This window comes from Silurus meridionalis, chromosome 8 (genome assembly GCF_014805685.1).
Source record: "Silurus meridionalis isolate SWU-2019-XX chromosome 8, ASM1480568v1, whole genome shotgun sequence".
Taxonomy (NCBI): domain Eukaryota; kingdom Metazoa; phylum Chordata; class Actinopteri; order Siluriformes; family Siluridae; genus Silurus; species Silurus meridionalis.
This window is the reverse complement of record NC_060891.1, coordinates 4,042,501-4,063,686: the sequence shown is the minus strand read 5'-3', so window position 1 is coordinate 4,063,686 and position 21,186 is coordinate 4,042,501. Positions and strand designations below refer to the sequence as shown.

The 21,186-nt window shown below is 41.0% G+C and overlaps 1 protein-coding gene across 2 annotated transcripts in view; it reads left to right on the top strand.

The window, feature by feature from the left end:
* The window catches only part of pacrg (PARK2 co-regulated), a 93,372-nt gene that overhangs the window by 32,848 nt on the left and 39,338 nt on the right, over nucleotides 1-21,186 (top strand). For both annotated transcript variants that reach the window (XM_046855356.1, XM_046855355.1), the window contains one exon: nucleotides 13,925-14,096. In XM_046855356.1, coding sequence (XP_046711312.1) covers nucleotides 13,925-14,096 — 172 coding nt within the window. The remainder of the gene's footprint in view (nucleotides 1-13,924; nucleotides 14,097-21,186) is intronic.

Below are 21,186 nucleotides of genomic sequence, written 5' to 3'. Positions count from 1 at the left end.
CCGTGTGCATGTGTATGTATGTGTGTGTGTGTGTGTGTGTGTGTGTGTGAAGGTTGTATGTAGGGATCTGCAAGCTGAGAGGAATTCTCTGTAACTCTTTGTAGCCTGAGTTAAATATTCATTGGCGTCCTGTAGCTCTCACCTGCTCCCAGCCTCAGAAGGGTCTTCATACAATTCTCTGCTGTGTGTCAGTGTTCAAAGCTCCATGAAGACAAGGTTGGAGCAGGAGAACTTGAGTGTCCTGGGCAGAGTTACTGACCTCCTCAATCCCTGGAACATTATAACCAGGCCTTCTTATTCAACAACAGTGTCTGACCTCGTAGAGGAATGACCGTAAATCTAACATCCTGTGATGATGTTATTATTAGTAATTATTTACATTACCCTGGTTAACATTATTTGGGGTTATATTGCAGTGTAATTATGAAGATAAGATATGGTCTGTATTATTTAAGGATGCATATCAGACCAGGCCTGGAATGGGAAGTTCAACGAGCCCCACAGATCAGTTCAAGTCAGTTCAAGCAGCTTTTCTTGTCATTTTAACCCATTATAAATTTTGCTTTCTGAAATAACACACAACTCTTTATAAGTTAATAGGACTTACACAAGACTACACACAGTGGTATGTGTACAAAAAGAAAAAACAACACCGCAACACAATACTATCCACTACTGGACACAACTATACACTACTGCACACAACTATACACTACTGTATACTACTGTACACAACTTTACACTACTGTACATAATTATACACTACTGTACACAACTTTACACTACTGTACACAGCTTTACACAACTATACATTATTGCACACAACTATACACCACTTTATTTTACTTTACACTATACACTACTGTATACTACTGTATACAACTATACACTACTGTACACAACTATACACTACTGTACACAACTATACTACTGTATTTTACTGTACACTGTACACAACTATACACTACTGTACACTACTGTACACAACTTTACACGACTGTATACTTCTGTACACAACTATACACTACTGTATTTTACTGTACACAACTATACACTACTGTACACAACTATACACTACTGTATTTTACTGTACACTGTACACAACTATACACTACTGTACACAACTATACACTACTGTATTTTACTGTACACTGTACACAACTATACACTACTGTACACAACTATACACTACTGTATTTTACTGTACACTGTACACAACTATACACTACTGTACACAACTATACACTACTGTATTTTACTGTACACTGTACACAACTATACACTACTGTACACAACTATACACTACTGTACACTTCTATACATAACTACATACACAAACCTGAGGTTTTTTTTTGTGTTTTTAGGCAGACAAACAGGTCATTAGACAGACAGACAGACAGACAGACAAAGACAATATTAGATTAATTCCTGAACGTGTATGTATGTGTGTGCGCACGTGTGTGTGAGCATGTGTATGTGTGTGCGCGTATGCTTGTGCCTTCATGTGCAATCTGATCATGATGTACTGCCTTTGCTCTGCCTCTGTCAGCAACTTGACATGAATGAATGGAAGGGAAACACTGATGAGGAAAGACTAGTACAGCTGCTGCACTCCACCTCTCTCTCTCACACACACACACACACACACACACACACACACACACACACACACACACACACAGTGGAATCCAGTGCTCCTGTAGCCTATTCATGTGTGTATTCTGCAGTGCTGTTTTTGCTCAACACAGCTTATACAGAGTGCTATTTAGAGTTGACCATGACAGTGTCTGGCTATTCTCCTTCACCTCATAAAGGTCAATCAGCGGTTAATTCAGATGTTAAGACCTGAACCCAGTACAAACACTTCGAAAAGTCTTTAAAAATGCAAATTTGAGTTTACCATCAAATATTTTTTTTCAGTTTTTTTCCTTCATGTTATGTTTAATTTTAATGCAGTGGAATATTCCTGAAGTTCTCACTTCTCCGCTTATAGCAGCGACAGGAACTCTATTCTTTCTCACTGTTGAATCTATAGAGTAAATGTCTGAAAATGGACAGAGCAAGGTCAATGTCAGCGTGTGCGCGCGTCCGTCCATCCATCCGTCCTTTCGTCTGCCCTTCAACACTCTCGCTGTTAATTAATTTACTCACCACTGAAAGCTCTTCCTCATCATAATTCCAGCCATTGTTTCCTTCCCCTTGCCTTTAATCTCCTCGCCCTTGTGGACTCGTTCACTCGTTCTTCTCGTCGTCTCTATCACTCCCCAGCGCGCACACACACACACACACACACACACACACACACGCACACAAAAACATCAGCCCACAGTGTGCTGCAGTCATTCCTGTCAATTACTGACACTTGGCGAGGCAAAGTCAGACACACAAATCCTCCCGGAGGAACGACCTTCAACCCTGACTTTTAATCCCTCCTGCTTTGTTTTAACAATGAAAGAGAAAGAGAGAGACAGAGAGAAAGAAAAAGACAGGGATAGAACGAAAGAAAGAAAAAAAGAAAGAAAGATAGATAGATAGATAGATAGATAGATAGATAGATAGATAGATAGATAGATAGATAGATAGATAGAAAGAATAAGAGAGAGGGTGTTTTTTCAGACATGCCGGCTGAGAGGCCGTCTGAGTGGCAGCACATGCATTCAGACCTTTATGTTGCAGTGATGAACAGAGGGAGTATCAGAGATGACCTGCGGGACGCCGTGTCTCATACACACATTTACAGAGCATTTAAATAAAGGAGAAGTTTCTTGTGAACTTTACGTGGAGATTAGTCATTGCATATTCCAGGTTTTATTTAGCTAGCAGAAAATATCTTGGAGGACCTCTGACCTGCTGGTCAGAAAATGTAACCATAGCATAGAACACAGCATGAACAGCATCACTTGGTAAACTACGGTCACCACTGCGATTTGGTTGGTCAAGAACTGTATTTCAATGCTGAAGGTATCACACTGAGGGACCGGTTCGTTTGAAACGATAGTAGTAGAACATTATATTTCACATATTTTTCAGTAATTAGCTTCAGTTCATCAAACATCGGAGTGTAAGGAAAAAGAAATGTCATTTAAACAGCTGAGCAGGTGTGGAGATCTGAACTCTAAACCTTCTAATCTGAGTCAGTTTTGCATCTGGAAATGCCTTATTGATGTGAGAGTTCTGAGAAGATTGATCAGATCGGTTCAGGCTAACAGGAAGTCTACTGTAATGCACATAATCACTCTTTACAGCCGTGCTGAGCAGAAAAACACTCCTGAATATCAAACCTTCATGCAGATGAGCTGCCATAGCAGAGCACCACATCAGATTCCAGTCAGTCAGCCAAGAACAGGAATCTGGAAAGTCTGAAAGTCTGGATCATCTGATCTGTACCTGGTCAGGTGTTCAGGTGACCCAGTGCACACTGTAGACTCAGATTCCCTTTTTCTCGGTTAATAATAATGAAAATCTATGAGCTTGTGAGCAACTTGTTTGCTATAGAGAAGATTTTCTGTGTCTGTCTGACTACCCTTAGCCTCTTTCTCTTTTCCTGTGGCCTTCCTCGTCCTCTTTCTCTGCTTCCCGTCTGTCCACAAAACACTGCTCCTACGCACCTCCGGTCTTTAAAGAGCCTGAATGTTCTTTTCTGAATTCTGTCTGCTCAGAGTTTAAGTGTACTCTGAGACTGTTTTATTCATTTGTGAGCTGTAATATTTGCTGTTTTGTTCGAGAACGGCCACAACATTGGTATTGCAGTTTGTTTAGAATTCTATTTAACCCTCCCTTTAGACTAGACCACTTAAGTCCTTGAGCAAGACCCCGCCGTATCCTGTCTCAACCGCAGCTTTGCTTTAAAGCTGCAGTCGAATAAGAGAAAGTAAATGAAGAACTCTGTAGTTTCCTAGCCTGTGGTTAAATCTCGGGTCTGATTAGCAATGTGAATTACCGATTTCCTCGTTAACTCATCGTGATTTGCACATTACTTACCTCTAAATATGGCCCAAAGTATTTTCTGTGTTAACAACCCCAAGGTCTGGTGAGGATTAGAATGTGAAAGAGTTGGATTAGTGAATGTAGGAGCAAATAAATATTCCTGATTACAGCTCACTGGCAAGGGTGTGATTTTGCGCAGACTCTCAATCTATCATCATAGAAGGTGTTTCCATAGCAAGGCTCGTTTCCGAATAATAACTCTGTGTTTTCACAGTGAAATTGCCTGGTCATCTTTAGCCAGTTTGCTCGATAATAGGAAGGTGGTGTAAAGCCAATAATGTGTTGACGCATTCATTAACATTAAAGTTTTGTGATTCCATTATCCAGAGCGACTTTCAATTATCTCATTTATACAACAGAGTAGTTGAGGGTTTAAGGGCTTTGCTCAAGGGTTCAGCAGTGGCAGCTTGGTGGTGCTGGGCTTTAAACTCATGACCTTTTAATTAGAAGTCCACTGGACATTTTTAGCATTTATTGCATTTTGTAGACACCATTTTATCCAGAAAGATATGGTTCCCTGGTGGTCTAGTGGTTAGGATGCGGCGCTCTCACCGCTGCTGCCCGGGTTTGATCCCCGGTCAGGGAACCAACCCCAGCCACTCTCAGTGCCGGTCCCAAGCCCGGATAAATGGGGAGGGTTGCGTTAGGAAGGGCATCCAGCGTAAAAACGTGCCAAATCAAACATGCGGAGGATCCGCTGTGGCGACCCCTAACGGGAGAAGTCAAAAGAAAGTTTTATATAGTCTTGATAGTTTTGCCTCTGCTTGTCAAATTCAACAGTTGATTGCCACATGAAGAGTCCTGATAAACAGTAAGGACCACTTGCCTAAAAAAGCCACCCAATGCTTCCATCAGTGTTAGTTGATATCCTACTAGTGGGCCTCTGAGCTTCATCCATTTCTGCCCCTGTTTGTGATGCTGGCAATGTGGAATATTTATTCCCAGTCAATTTTAGCATGTTTAAAATTTAAACTCTCATAAAGTTCCCTACATAGAGGCCATGACATGCGGTTTAAATAAAAAATGAGGAGATCGGATGAGCATATGTAACAGGACTGCAGTCTATCCTGGCACCTGGGAGCTGTTAATCAGCCAACTGGTTCCCTCATTGAACTAGTCGACCACAACCACACCACACACACCTTCATTTAACGCAGGAGGACAACACTTCTGACTCTTCCAACAGAATGGTCAAATGTTCGCCTTAACATTTGAGCAAATTTTACAGTCTTGTAAAATTTTAGGAATTTTCAGGACCGGAAACTTTGCATGGGAATTCATGGGAATATATGGGAAATATCAGGGAACTTAAATGTAGATGGAAACAATCACATGCACACAGCACATGTACTGCAGGCCTACTGAGGCCACGTCCCCTACATGCACTGTGCATTCCTCCATATCACACATCATTTCTTGAACCCTGCACATGAACTAATGTAAAAAAAAAAAAAAAAAAAAAAATCCATCTTGGCGAATATTCACATTTATTACATACATTTTCAAATGTTTAAAACTTCCTTGTGGTTTGTGTAAGTTTTTGTGCAACAATTAAATCAAAGTTAAAAATGTTATTGTTAAGGTCTGTAATAATGTTTATATCTTTGTTTGTATATTATACAGTTTATACAAATGTCTCCAAATTTCTAATTATTCCTGTAAAATCCCCAAAATTCCTGGTAAGTTTCCCACTTGGAATATTTCCCAAATTCCCAAGATGAGGTTCCCATGTAAAAGTTCCTGGAAATGTTCCACTCCTTTGCAACCCTAATGGTAATACAGCTCATCCTTTGTCGGTGTTAGACCTGAGATAACGTGGTTTTGATTATGTTTCCTTGATTAGGTCAGGAAGAAAATTGCACTGCGACTCCGTTTTGATTTTCACGTGACGATAATTGAGGATTCTTGCTATTTTCCCATAATTAACTTGGAGGGATATCAAAAAGCACGCATGTAGCTGCATTCAGCTTGCATCTGTAGCTCACCGTTATTGAATATCGAACTGGGCCGCGAATCAGCAATACACTGGTTAAACAAATCATTAATCATTGGTGTGTGAATAGTGGCAGATGCAGCATGAGCGATTGAGTATGACACTCATGATGTCTGCACATGAAAAATAAACAATACAGCTCATATGTAATAAAGACAGTGTGTTTTGTTACCTCCATCGTGCTGATTAACCCCCAGGTTCTGGCTCCTTTTAGTAAATGCTAATGTGGCATTTCTTGCTGATCTTCTGGAACGGTACAGTATAACCCAACCGGACCAGGATTTCCTCCTGCCATTAAGCAAACCATTTAACAATGTTTACTACAGTGGTGGGTGGTCAGGGACAGCAAAGCCTTCTCTGCTCGGCCTAAACACTATCAGAAGCACTGACCTACATTTACAACCTAAATTCTAATATTTGTTCTATGAAATTGTATTAATTTATTCCCAACAGTTTATTCTCTTTATTTCATAGCGTTTCTCTTGGCTGCACTGTTTCCAATACGTGTATGTGGATGTTAGATTTCTTGTCCAATCAGATTTCAGCCTCTATGTGCTGCCATGTCAATCTAATCTACCCAGGGCCTTCAAAGTCAGTAGTGCTGGCTCTTTGGCCATAGAGAATATTAGCAACGGGTCTGTTTCTTTAACCAATCAGATTTCAGATTTGCCTCTCAGGGAAGCTAGTAGGCCCAGAATAGCGTCAGCATTTTTCTGTCCTCTGATTGGTTGGTCAGAGGGAAACTGTTACAGCTAAGTTTGACTGGAAAAACACGTGTGTAGCTCTGCACACATTAATACATCTGAGTTATACTTTTTTATGCCTACAGAGGAAGAGAAATTGATTTAGACATACTTAAAAATCCATTTGGAAGAAAAGCTAGACATCGTGAGGAGGTCGGCCAACCCTGAAGATAGCTAGCGTGTCTCAGCCCAGGAAAGGGTTTATTCACCACTTCCAGACCAGTGAATACGAGCAGTACCACTGGCTTACAGCCTCTGAGGAGCGGTGCAAATTATGAGTATGCATCTCTTTAAACCCCTGTGTAGCCTGAATCAAAATTAGAAAGTGTTAAATTGCTAATTGTGCATCTGCAAGCCGCAAGATTCTGACCACGTGCATTACCACGTCAGCGATTTCATCATGGACTGCAAAGTTAAAACAAAGAGCAAACGTGAAATTCTGCCACCTCGTATATATTGTAATAAATAGGAAAGGTATATACTGTATATAGAATGTTTTAATAATTGCACTTGAATGTGTGTACATGACTCGGTTAACAGTGTGAGTTCATGAATTCGATTGTCTTCGGGCAAAAACGCTTTCTTGTGCCATGTCGTTCTGGTGCTTGGTGCTCAGAAGCACCGGCCGATGGAGCAGCAGGTCAAGGAGGTGTGTGATGTCCTTGGCGATTTTCGTTTTCTAACTCTGGCGCTGTACATTCAGGCGAAGTCATTATTATTGCATTCTGATTGCGTCCAAGTGTCCTGTGGTAAACCTTTCATTAGCTTCTATATTTATACCCTCCTGTGTCTTCGTCTCTGCACGAAGTCTTGCCATTTGTCAAGTCATCATGTTTTCCTGGGTATCATTAGTTCTTTGTTTTGGGATTCCTTGTTATAGTGCTTCTTGTGCTTGGCTCATGAATATGGATTATCTCAAGTTGATGCAGTTTGTCTATGTTTTGACCCCGCTATGGAATTCAGGATGATTTTATGCGCATGGTCCTGGTCCATTAGTGTTATGGTGCAGTAATATGTGTGTGTGTGTGTGTGTGTGTGTGTGTGTGTGTGGGTGTGTACTTCCCATTTTTTGTTAGCTGTAGGCAAGGCCACAGTCTTTTGTGCATTCCGGAGTGAACACAATGCCATAATAGGGATAATACAATAAAAGTCCACTTCCAATGATATTGTGTATCTTTTTTTCTCCACCCTGTGTTCATTGTTTTCCTGCTCTTTATTAGTTACTACCTTGTAATTGCTTCAGTACTAATGTAAAGAAATGCAGTCATGGCAATAGAGCGAACTTTAAATTGAACTGAATTGAATTGATACGGGTTTATTGCAGCATGGCGGCTTTGTGCTACGGTGGCAATATCTGTGTGTGTGTTTGTGTGTGTGTAAGTGTGGGGGTGGATAGATAGATCTCCACACATATTCCCAAATTGGTCCTCCGCAACCTCTCTAACTGTTTCCGTCTTTATTAGGAAGATTTTTGCGGTAGAACCGAAGATCTCTTTAGTGTCATGAACTCTCTCTCTCTCTCTCTCTCTCTCTCTCTCTCTCTCTCTCTCTCTCTCTGAGGCTCGATGCTTTGGTGAATATTGCAATAAAAAATTTTTTTTTTACTGTTTAAAGATACACTGCATGGACAAAAGTATTGGGACACCCGACTTTTCCAGCCACATGTGGTTGTTCCCCAAATTGTTACCGCAATATTGAAGGTACACAACTGTATAGGATAAAATTTTCCCTTCACTTGAACTTTTAGCCCCAAACTGTGCACAAAGCCAGCTCCATATGGACGATATGGTTTACATGGGTTGGAGTGGAACATCTCCTGCTATAGAGCTTTGACATCAAATCTACTGAACACCTTTGGCATTAACTGGAATGCTGACTGCACCCCAGGGGTCCACACCAGCACCTGACTTTACTAACACCCTTGTGATTGAATGAGCACAAATCTCAACAAGCACACTCTGAAATCTAGTGGAACATCCCCACAGAAGAGTGGAGGTTGTTCTAACAGCAAACACAGAACGGGATGTTGAAAAAAGAGCAAACCAATTTTATTCTCAGTTGTCCACAGACTTTTGCCAATATAGTGCACCATGAAAAAAAAATCTAATCCCAACCGAAGCACCTTTTTTTTTTTTTCTTTTGTTTCCTCTGACCTTCAACAACCTACTGATAAATTGAATTCGTCCTCCTGCCAGCTCAAATATCTCAGAGCATATGTGTCATCTGATTAGGATGTCTCTTGCTGCAGGTTACGCTCATAATAAACTCGAAATTGCTACTGTACAGCGTTCCTGTGCTTCGGGTGGCACCGAGGCACCGAACACAATCATACCTTTGATACTCAGTGCTGCTTTTTACATAAATCATGACTTTGTCTCTGTCCTGGTTTAAGTTCTGACCTACACTGCTGAGACGCTGGAACTCAAAACATACACACGCGTATACACAGCCGGCGAACCCAAGCTCGCACACAAAGCTTTTTAGAAACCCGACTTCGACAGGAAGCGACAATCTACGCAAAACAAACGATCAAAGTTACAATGATCAAGGAAATTGAAAAAAAAAAAAATCAAAAAGTTGCGGCTGTCAGGCGAAGCTCGAAGCCGAGCAGAAACCCGACATCTACATGTCAATCAGGTAGACGTTTATTCTGTAGAGGCCGCGAACGCAGCACGGAAACATAGCCGCGAGAACACACAGCGTCAGAAGAGAAAGGTGAACGCCGCTCATCAAAGCGCGATTGCGAATCCAGTTAACGAATAAGGAATTAAACATGACAGCGCACGCTGCGAAAATCATCAACGTCCAGACGCCTCGATGTTGACTGGTTGATCTGAAGAATGTCAGTCTTTTTTTTTTTAACTACTCAGACATCAAAAAGTGGACACAACTGTTTAAATGGGACATTTGATGTAACAAAATGAGAATCGAATAGAAAGATGGGTTTTAGCTTTTAGTATTTAATCTCAATTTGACCTTTTTATTTTACTCTTCCCTGCAAAAATGCTCCTGGTCTATCAAAACGGTTTAGGGTTAGGGTTGGGTTTGGGGATTGGGGTTAGGGTTTAGGGTTAAGGGGTTAAGGTTTAGGGTTAGGGTTTTGGTTAGGGTTGGGGTTAGGGTTAGGGTTAAGGGGTTAGGGTTTAGGTTTTTGGTTAGGGTTGGGGTTAGGGTTAGGTTTAGGGATAGGGATAGGGTTAAGGGTTAAGGTTTAGGGTTAGGGTTAGGGTTAGGGTTGGTTAGGGTTGGGTTTGAGGATAGGGATAGGGTTAGGGTTAAGGGGTTAGGGTTAGGGTATGAGAATAAGACTGGTATGTGTTTCATTTGGAACTTCACATTCCACATATAGTTCTCATGTGCTGTTATAATAAGCTCCACTCTTCTGGGAAGATGTTCCACTAGATTGTGCTTATGGAAATTTGTGAGATTTCATTCAGCCTGGTTCTGATGTAGGGTGAGGTGATGGAACAACTTGCTATACTTTAGCTGTTACACAAACAAACATGTGTGTGTGTGTGTGTGTGTGTGCGCCAGCAACATAGTATCTGCTACCATCTCCTCTTAATTGTCCATGGGTATCCATTTATATTTATTTGAATGCATTAGGGAATACCAGCCTCTCATTCTCTCTCTCTTCCTCTCTTTCTTTCTCTCTCTCCCTCCTTCTCCCATAATACCACCCAGTTATATTCTACTATGATCAATCAGACCAAAACATTTCCATTTTCATTTATCTATAAAGCCCCCTGCCCACCACCACCGGCACCCCCACCCCTCGCATCTATAAAGTGCCTGATTGAATACCAGTATAATCGGGGCTGTTGTCGTAGCAACCAGTTTATCGCTCTTGGCAACTAAACGTTGTCTATGACCTCTGGTGTTTGTAGCCAACTCCACGTTTTCTCTGTCTGTCTGTCTGTCTGTCTGTCTGTCTGTCTGTCTGTCAATCTCTCTCTCTCTCTCTCTCTCTCTCTCTCTCTCTCTCTCTTTTACCTTGTTCTTCCTTTCTCACCGCTTCCACTTTCTCCCTCTTTCCTACTTTAGTCTTATTCTTGCTCTAACTTTAAATCCACCTCTTACTCTCCCTCACTCCTTCTTCTCCTTCTTCTTTTCTCCCTTTTTCTTTTCCCTCTCTCTCTCTCTCTCTCTCTCTCACTGCCTTTTTCCGCTCCTTCAGTCTCCCTCTCGTTCTCATTTCTCTTCATTTTCTCTCTCTTCTCTCTGTTTTTGTCTCTCTTGGTCCTGCTTTAGTCTTTCTATCTCCACCCCTCTGTCTCCCTCTCTCTCTCCCTGTCTCTTCTTCTCACTGTCAGTGAAAGTCTCTGAACTCGTCATTAATTAATCTCAAAAGAGCAGCGTGTCCTTCCTGAAGTCCCACTTGACATTTTTAACGTTTTTTTCCTTTTCTTTCTAATAGGCTGTCTGTCTCTTTTCATAGCTGCTCTTACATTTGTTAAGTGCCAGTAAATGAGACACAGCTTCAGCGGCTCCCGTAACCCTCACGGAAATTCAAGCCAACATGCAAACAACATACAACCGCACACGGTTTCTCTCTCTCTCTCTCTCTCTCTCTCTCTCTCTCTCTCTCACACACACACACACACACACACACTCTGTCCTCCTGTCTGTCTCTCTTACTTTGTCTTCCTCTAACCCTGTTTTTCTTTCTATCGCTGTGTCTGTGACATTCCTCTACTCTCTCACACACTCTTTATGTCTGTCTTTCATTCTGTCTGCGGTCTCCTTATCTCACTCTCTCTCTCTCTCTCTCTCTCTCTCTCTCTCTCTCTCTCTCTCTCTCTCTCTCTCATTTTCTCCTCCAGTACTCTGTGTGTCTGTCTGCCTCACTCTCTCACTCTGTCAGTCTGTATCTGTGCTATGTGTTATCTGTCTGCCCTTTCGTCTGTCAGTGCTTAATACCCTACATTGTTTAATACCCTACAGCACAGACGTTCAAACTCTGAGCCGGAGTTCACACATTACACTTTCTTACCTTCCGCCTCCCTCTGCCCCGTCTCTCTGCCCCTCTCTATTTTTTTCTCTTTCTCTATTTCCCTTTTTGATCATGAGCTCTCTTCTCCTCAAATACTTCTGTCTTCTGTTTCCATTTGGCACGCTTCATTTACCTGTGCCGCACTTAGTGCAGGTGTGTGTGTGTGTGGTGTGTGTGCCTGCTTCTTGCTTCAAAGCTTTGCTCTTGCATCACCTTATTTATTTAACCTTAATGTTCCAAAGCGAGCCAATTAAATCTGAATTATGTATTATTAAGCAGAGTTCTGGCAGAGCTGATGTAACAGCTGTGTGTGTGTGTGTGTGTGTGTGTGTGTGTGAGCATGCATGTCTTTGGGTGCGAGAGGATGAGCGTACTCCCGTTGCTTTGTTTGCTTTTGTTCTTGTATTCTTGTCTCCTAACTGCCTGACTCACCAATATTTCCTTGACCGAAGGAAAAAGGTCAGGGTTAGTCTGGAAACATCCTCAAAGCAATCAGTGGTCTCTCTCTCTCTCTCTCTCTCTCTCTCTCTCTCTCTCTCTCTCTCTCTCTCTCTTGCTCTTGCTCTCTTCCTCCGTCTTGCTGTGTGTGTGTGTGTGTGTGTGTGTCTGAGGAGTGGAGTCTATTGCTTGTACCTCAGCAGTAATAATATTCTTTCTAACTCTAAATGATAAACATTTGTATGTAGTATTTAAAGATTTCCAGAGAAAATGTTTTTCTCCTTGTGTTGCTTTTTTTCCTGTGTGTGTGTGTTAACTCTAAATCACGAAGCCCTGAAAGAAAAGTACAAAAATCGTGAATTAAGAACTTATTTCTAGACATTATGTCATCATTATAACATGTTGTAAATGAACTGCTTGCATATATATATATATATATATATATATATATATATATACCGTATATATATAGTGACCTATGCTCTCCTGAGTTTTCCTGCTGTTTTGCCACGTCATCCTTTTTGATGTTCGATTCAACACCCTGAAGTCGAGTGATTTTACTGAATATTAATTAATTGTAATAAAGATTGTTATTCGGGATCTTTTGATGATGGTAAATAATCTAAAAATGGTTGTAATAGAATTTTAAGGACACATACTACACAATACTGTTCCTACTATTCTATACTATTTTCTAGTATATTACAGTGATATATACTATTCTGTTTTTTGTGTACTATACTAAATTATTCTATACTGCACAATTCTACTATGCTATTATGTGCTATTGCACTCTATACTATTCTATACTAAACTATTCTATATTATTCTATGCTTTATTATACCACACTTTTCTATTCTATATTACTTCTATTATACTATACTAAACTATTCTATTCTGTACTACATCATGCTGTTATTCTGTACTACACCACTGTACTCTATTAAACTATTCTATACTATTTCTATATTATATTATTCTATACTTTACATTACACTATTCTCTTTTGTACTACAATATAAGATGCTACACTACACTATACAATATTAAGCTTTATCTTAAAATTATATATCAACAATATTAATCTATACTTTACAAAATATCTTTTTTTTGTGATATGTTTTATTCTATTATTTATATCCTGTGATTTACTGTGATTTACATTTTACTCAATTATTGTTACAAATTCCCATCCATTCCTGCTAGTATTTTTTTCCTCCATCTCCTGGTTGTCGGTGATCTTGTCTCGGAGATGCTCCGTAGATTTCTTTATCGTAATAGCCATTGCATGAAGAAAGGTGGGCGGGGCCAGGTGAGGTACGAGGGTTAAGTAAAGTTTATGAGTATTAAGGGAGGGAAAATGAGTTCAGGTGGCAAAGGAGAACGAAACATCTTGCAGGAGGTCTGTTCTAGCATAAGGCAGACATAAACCCGTGCATGCATATTATACACACACACGCACACAGATGTGCTTTCATTTACCTCTGTCTGACCTGCACACACAAAAACCTACACACAGACACTGGTTCTCACTGAGTGTGTGTGTGTGTGTGTGTGTGTGTGTGTGTGTGTGTGTGTGTGTGTTTATAAGGGTAAATGCAATTATTTTCTACACTCCTATACAGCTTTTATTTTCTTATTTATTTTAGTTATTGTTTATTGGCATTAAAGACCATGTTTAGCTGCAAGTCAAGTCAAAGGGGAGACCTTACAAACATATTAACTGAAGTGTGTGTGTGTGTGTGTGTGTGTTTCTTTGTATGGAACAGGTGGAGATCGAAAAGCTGGACTATCACCATTATCTTCCACTGTTCTTTGACGGTCTGTGCGAGACAACTCACCCATACGAGTTCTTCGCCAGGCAGGGTGTACAAGACTTGCTGGAACATGGTGGTACCAAAATCCTTCCAGTCATCCCTCAGCTCATTATTCCCATTAAGAGTGAGTTAAACACAAGAACATTTCCATTACAAATTCCATTCCATTCCATCCATTACAAATTTCAGGCGAACGCAATATCAGTTTTGCTATACTGTACTATATTATACTATTCTACTCAACCTTGTGCTATACGAGGTCTGGACCATTTCCTTGTGGTATCTCCTCAATCATTTTCAAACCACTGGTGTGACAGTGCAGGTATGGAATATTGTCTATGAAGTCTAGAAAAGGCATCTCCCTTGGTGTTCAGCAGTGGATGGAGAAAACAAACGATGTAGTTAAATTAAAGTAGAGATACAGTAGGCAAAATATGACTCCAGTAAATGTAAACGTGCTCCTTAAACAAACCAGGAAATGAGGCCACAGGTGTTGAGGTGAGTTCGAGTCAGGAGTTTCTTCCATCGTTTATTCCTCTCATAATGTTCTGCTTGCTGTTGAAAAATAAGAAAAGATAGAAGGACAAAAAGAAGGAAAGAAGGAAAGATGGGAGGAAATAAAAAAGGTTGGAAGGAAAGCAGGAAAGAAGGATGGAAGAAATTCATGAAAGAAAGAAGGAAAGAATGTAGGATAAAAGGAAAAAAGCAGAATGAAAGGAATGATGGAAGGATAGAAAGAAAGCCAGAAGAAAAGAAAGAAGGACTGAAGGTAGGAAAGAAGAAAAAACAAAGGATGGAAAGACAGAAAAAAAAGAAACAAAAAGTCAAGTTTCTTTCATCACTTATTCCTCTCAAAATGTTCTGCTTGCTGGTGAACTGATGCTGAACAGTATGTTGATGATAAGTAGATACACCAAGCGGCAATCAGAACAGCTCCAAAACAGAGCTCGACTATGATTGGTGGTTTGCTGCGTGTTTGACCAGTTTGACCAGTTAAGTGTTTATCCTAAAAAGAACAAATGTAGTTCAGGAAAAAGTGCGATATTTGACTTGTAGTGAAATGCAGTGACGTTAAAGTAAAAGTCTCCCAGATTGGAAAAACTTCAGTAAAGTGCAGACACGTGAAAAAAAGCTCCTTGAAATCCATTTACGGCCCTACTGTCCACCACTGGTGCTCAGGGATCTGAGTTTAAAGGTTAATTTGCAATTGAAAAGGATAAAAAATAGTGTCAGTGTGCTAGTTGTGGGTTGAGTTGTTTGCCTTAATTTACTCAATTCAGTGAGCTGTGGGGTTTGGAAAGTGGTGGCAGACTCCCTGAAGCCAGTGCTGCCGTTCTTCAAAAACCAGCTTGATGGTGAATATGTCTCTGAAGTTACCTTCAACGTAATTCTTCTCAGTGGGCGGCAGCTTATGGGAGATGAAAAGTCTTCGTTCATTGCTATGCAGTTGGGGCCTGAGAGACAACCAGATCCCCCACTAGACCCTATTAGAATGTTTATTGCTCCTTGTGCTGGCGATTGGGTCGGCTGGGATGAACTCTGTTTTGGTTTTCTGGCCTTTCAATTATTGTACACTGTGCGAGGAACCGGCTTGCTTGAAACATTAATAGAACCTCTTCATGACAAATACTGATCTTTTTTCATTTTTATAATAATTTGGCTGACAGTTCCTTCTGAACTGATGGGTTGATCGTCGTAGTGCTTAGATCCAGAGAAGAGATGATACTGGTAGGGGGGTGAGTAAAAATCTGTCAACGAATCTGTAGATGATGCAATTTCTTGCTGCCTAGAAGTCGATCAGAACTAAAAACCCAAAAGAATTCTCCACAAATAAACACACTGAGAAAAAAAAGCTGCAGGTGCAGGAGGTACAGAGTGGAAGTTCTCAGCATAGGAGCAAGGTCAAGATCTCACAATATCAAGATCTGATATTGCGAGTTCAACTGTTATACTGCAATCGTCCGTGGTGGTCCAAGAGAACAAAATTTGCTGTATTTTCTGGGTGCTGTAATCACACTCTCTTGCTGATATTGTGCAGGAAAGATACCCAGCCAAAAGTACAGGCCCACAATAATGATCACAAAGAAATTTTGGGTTGCAAGTGAAAAAAGCCTTTTTCAAACTTCTAAATAATTGATCACTCGTGTGATTCATGCAGATTCACGTGGTGACAGTAAGAATGAGCCGAGTCTTTAACACGAGCGATGCTTGCAAAACATCAGTGTGCAATGCTCCCTCTATTGGCTTCCTGTAGCTGCTGCATCAGATTAAAAACACTGATGATCACCTACAAAGCCAGCAGCATTCCTCTACCTCACAATTCTGAACACCCAGCTCTCTCGATCCTCTACCACTTCTCTGCTAAGCCCCTCCATCGTTTATCACACTAAACACAGCTAACACTGCTACTAACACTGCTCTGCTGAGCCCCTCTATCCTCTACCACTCTCTGCTAAGCCCCTCTATCCTCTACCACTGCTCTGCTGAGCCCCTCTCTCCTTTACCACTGCTCTGCTGAGCCCCTCTATCCTCTACCACTGCTCTGCTGAGCCCCTCTATCCTTTACCACTGCTCTGCTGAGCCCCTCTATCCTCTACCACTGCTCTGCTGAGCCCCTCTATCCTCTACCACTGCTCTGCTGAGCCCCTCCATCCTCTAACACTGCTCTGCTGAGCCCCTCCATCCTTTACCACTGCTCTTCTGAGCCCCTCTATCCTCTAACACTGCTCTGCTGAGCCCCTCCATCCTCTAACACTGCTCTGCTGAGCCCCTCCATCCTCTAACACTGCTCTGCTGAGTCCCTCCATCCTCTAACACTGCTCTGCTGAACCCCTCTATCCTCTAAAACTGCTCTGCTGAGCACCTCCATCCTCTAACACTGCTCTGCTGAGCCCCTCTATCCTCTTCCACTGCTCTGCTGAGCCCCTCCATCCTCTAACACTGCTCTGCTGAGCACCTCCATCCTCTAACACTGCTCTGCTGAGTCCCTCCATCCTCTAACACTGCTTTAGCTATCTTTATATGTTATTTCTGAGGTGTTGTAATGTCTCTGTTGTGTAGTCTATGGTTAGGAGTTATGGTTAGGATTAGTGTTAGGAGTTAGGATTAGGTTCTTGACTAGGGGTTAGGTTAAGTCTTAGGGTTGATGATTAGGTTCATGGCTAAATGATTGGGTTAGGATTAAGTTTAGTCCTCAATGTTAGTAGTTAGAATTAGTTTCAAGGTCAGGTGTCAGGATTACTGTAGGTTTAGTATGTGAGGGGTTTGGTTTAGGGGTTAAGGTTAGAAGTTGGGGTCAAAGTTAGGGATTAGGGTTTGGGGTTTTGGGACCATGAGTTTTGTGAAAGGTGATACTTAGATACATGCGCTAATAACGACTTGATTCAGGTGCAGAGATCATGTGACATGCCGACTTTGCAGTGGCTGATGGGAACTGCAGTTCTTTGTTATAAACCCAACAGTCACAGTTGTGTTGTTATTACAGTTGCTCTGTGTGTCTTATGGTGCTTTTGGTGATTTTTTGTCACTATGGTTTCGGGCTGCAGCAATCGATTATTTTAGTAATCAAATATTCTAACGATTATTCCATCAATTAAGAAGAACTAAAGAATAAAGTAATAATTAAAGTAAAAAAAAAAAAGTAAAGTACTTTTTCTTCATAAAAGAGCAATACTAAATAGGGGAGAGAAAATCAGGCAGGTCTCTTAAAATTAACAAGTCATTTGTTTTTCTTTTTAGATAAATTTACATTTTTATTGCATTTAATAGCCATATCAAATCAAAATACAAATACAGTGCGTTCAAAAAGTCCCTCTGCAGTGGCTGCATAAAGAAGGTTATGGAAAACTATTAGTTTGATAAAACTCATAATTATACTCACTCATGTGTTTATTTGTTAAATCTTGCACAGTATCGCGATGTGGATTTCTTGTCTCCGGAAAGCTGCTTGAAATTTTCCACGCACTAAATCCGTGTGTTTATCGCCGGCTGTAAAAAAACGTGCTCCACTTCCTGCTTTACGCCGCCATCGCTATTTTGAACTGTATATAAATACAAATATAAAAATCTATTTTGAATGATTTTAAAAACATGTTGCAGCATCTTCTGTGTTACCTGTACAGAGCGCTCCAGAGTTTAGCAGGCGGTGCGTCAGTAATAATGTTCCGTGGGAAACACGGTGCTCCGTGTTTAGTTATATGGACTAAACGAATTTTTGTAATCGAATTACTCGAGAAATCGTTACAGCCCTCTTTTAATTTATTAATGAAAGAGTAGGAAGGAAAACCCTTCAAAAAAGGAGCCAAGCTGAGCAAGTCACTTCTAATCTTCTGGAAACTCTGTGCTCACAGACATATATTTCTGGAGGCTGACTAATATTGCGGATATATTTCTATCAGGAATTTTGACTCAGCGCAGTTACTAAAACCTTCCAAATGTCACCCAGCTCTGGCATTTAGAGAAGGCGTTGGTGCCCAAGGTCGCTTGCTTTTAGAGTTCAATATGCGGCACACTGACACATGAATTAATGATTACTTTATTCCAAGAGATTTGCAGGCGGATGCGCGCCTGATAGATCGTTCCCTCCTCACCTCACCTCTCTCCTCTCCTCTCGTCCTTCTCCTCCTCTCCCCTCCCTCTCCCATCCCTCCGCTCCATCCCTCCACATGAAAAAGATGAATTATTGAACAATCCACCGGGCTAAATGTCACACCTGGGGGAAAACGCTGCGGCGTGGTTTGGTAATTAGAATTTGAATGTTTGTGTTTGAATGACGACTATATGAGTGAGTCATATTGAATGAACCATCCGAGCGGAGCCTGGTGGCCCGTATCAATTTAACACTGACAGGAAATGAGACTGAATGTGTTGGTATGGAATCAGTAATCAATCAAATCAGCAAACACAAATTTCTTTAATATTGTTTTGTTTTTTTTAGTATTATTTCAGGGATAGTTTTAGGGTAGGACAGCTAAATACTGCTGTGGAGTTATAATTTATGAATATCAATGAGAGAAATAAGTAATTGATGACAAGGTGATGGCCATCAGCTAGTCAAGAAACCCACATCACACTTTTGACCGTTTAGAATTGTATTTAATGTGGAATGTCTGCAAAACATCGTTTACTTTTATACCACACGGCAAACGCTTTTATCCGGAGAGACTTACAATGATCTTATTTATACCACTAAACGTTTAAGGGTTTAAGGGACTTGCTCAAGGGCCAAACAGTGGCAGGGATTTGAACTCGTGACCTTCTGATACAAAGTCCAACTCGTTAACCACTGAGCTACAGTACCACCTCCCCTGCTAGTTTTTCTTATCACTTACATTAGAGCAGCTAAAAGCATAAAAGATTGAGCCTGCATTTTCTCTTGACAATAATAGAACAAATAAAAAGCAGCTGGGTGGCAAAATGCAACAAATGTCTGTTCGGGAACGTGAATGGCGCGATCTACCAAAGCATACCGGAGCAGGATTTACTCTTAATGACCTACAAAATAAATCTGAGACACCTGAAACTGATGCTCGACACCACCTGACAGAACCACTCTTCCTCCCAACTATAAAGACTTTACTCAAGGACACCATCAAGGACATGAATGTTACTCTGACAGAACTCTAAAGGTTCTGTGTGGAGATGCAAGAGCCTGTCAGAAGGACAACCACCTCTGCAGCACTTCACTAATCATGTCTTTATGGTAGAGCAGTCAGATGGAAGTCATGCGACAACTCGCGTGTCCAAAATAAAACACTCGGGGGACTCTGGGGCCACGAGCAACAAGACCTCAGGTTTGTGGATTCCAACAGAGCAACACAGAACAAAGCAATACAGGAATGTCCTAGAGTTGAACTTGAGCTGAATATGTCTGAAGAGATATGCTCCTCAACCAAACCAGAGCTTGTGAACTCATCTTATCTTTGTGTTAAGTTATTTTTTTTATATTTTAGTCATGCTTTCTATAAACAATATGAACAAACATTTGTGGAAACCTGACTATAAGAATGATTTGGATTAGATTTAGTCCCAGTTATAATAACCTCCACTCTTCAGAGACGATATTTCACTGGAGTTTGGAGTTGCTTTATGTCAGACGACACTGAATAAACCCTGAACGTTCCATCTTTTTTTTAGGGGTCGGGGGACTGGGGGTGGGGTCTTTTAAGCAATTTTCATAACTAAACCCCTACAAAAAAATTACTTTGAGAATATGAGGCGAAGCGTAACATAGCTGAGTCAGACGATGGGAAACGAGATAGCATGACTGAAGAACCTGCTCTGTTTAAATGACTAGAAATTGCAGCCCTTTGGAATTCTATTCTATTTCATGAGCGATTTTCAGTCCACAATGTACTCTTGATAAAATTGAAACGAACATCAGAACAGTGTCTTGGGCTTCTCCAATCGGCTCCCGATCGGACTGCGAGGCGTGAAATGACGAGACGAGACGAGACGACTTCGGAGGAAACGGCTCTTAACCAAACCCCTTTCGCACTTACTTTCACCTCAATCATTTACAGAAGAACGCGCAGATCCGAACATTCTACTCGACAGATTGAAATCTCCGGCACAGCGTTGATAAACTGGCTCGGAGAAACCGGCGTCTCGATGCGTATAAGCGCTTAGCAGATCTCTTTGACATTATTTATGTCAGGATCAGAGCCTAGCGGCAAAAATCATAAAACTGGCTAATGTGCTCTCCTCAGGCCATCCATCTGATTTGGACATTAGTCTTACTAATGAGGTGATGTGTTTCAGGCAGTTCATTATGTAGGAGATGGGAGGGGAATTTCAGTGTTGCTATATCAGACTGTTGCAGTCATATTGTTGGTTTGTTGAATTATTCGACTTTTGTTACATTACAATGATTCATTATTAAATATTTAATTTGGACTTGGGTTAAAACAAATCCTTGACTAACTTGAGTAATTCGAATACAAAAAAGCATCAAATTATCGATGCTTCGTTTAATCCATTTAACTGTACACAGAGCACTGCGTTTCCCCACGGGACGTTATTACTGACGCACCACCCGCTAAACTCTGGACCGCTCTGGGGTCTCAATTATAAAACGCAAAGGTTGTGTGTGCTATTTGTGTCACCAATTCCTCTTCTCACCTTCCGTGTTTTCACGTTGTGCGTACAAATAGCATGCACAACCTTTACGTGTATAAATGAGACCCCTGGACAGGTGAACACAGAAAACGCTCCAG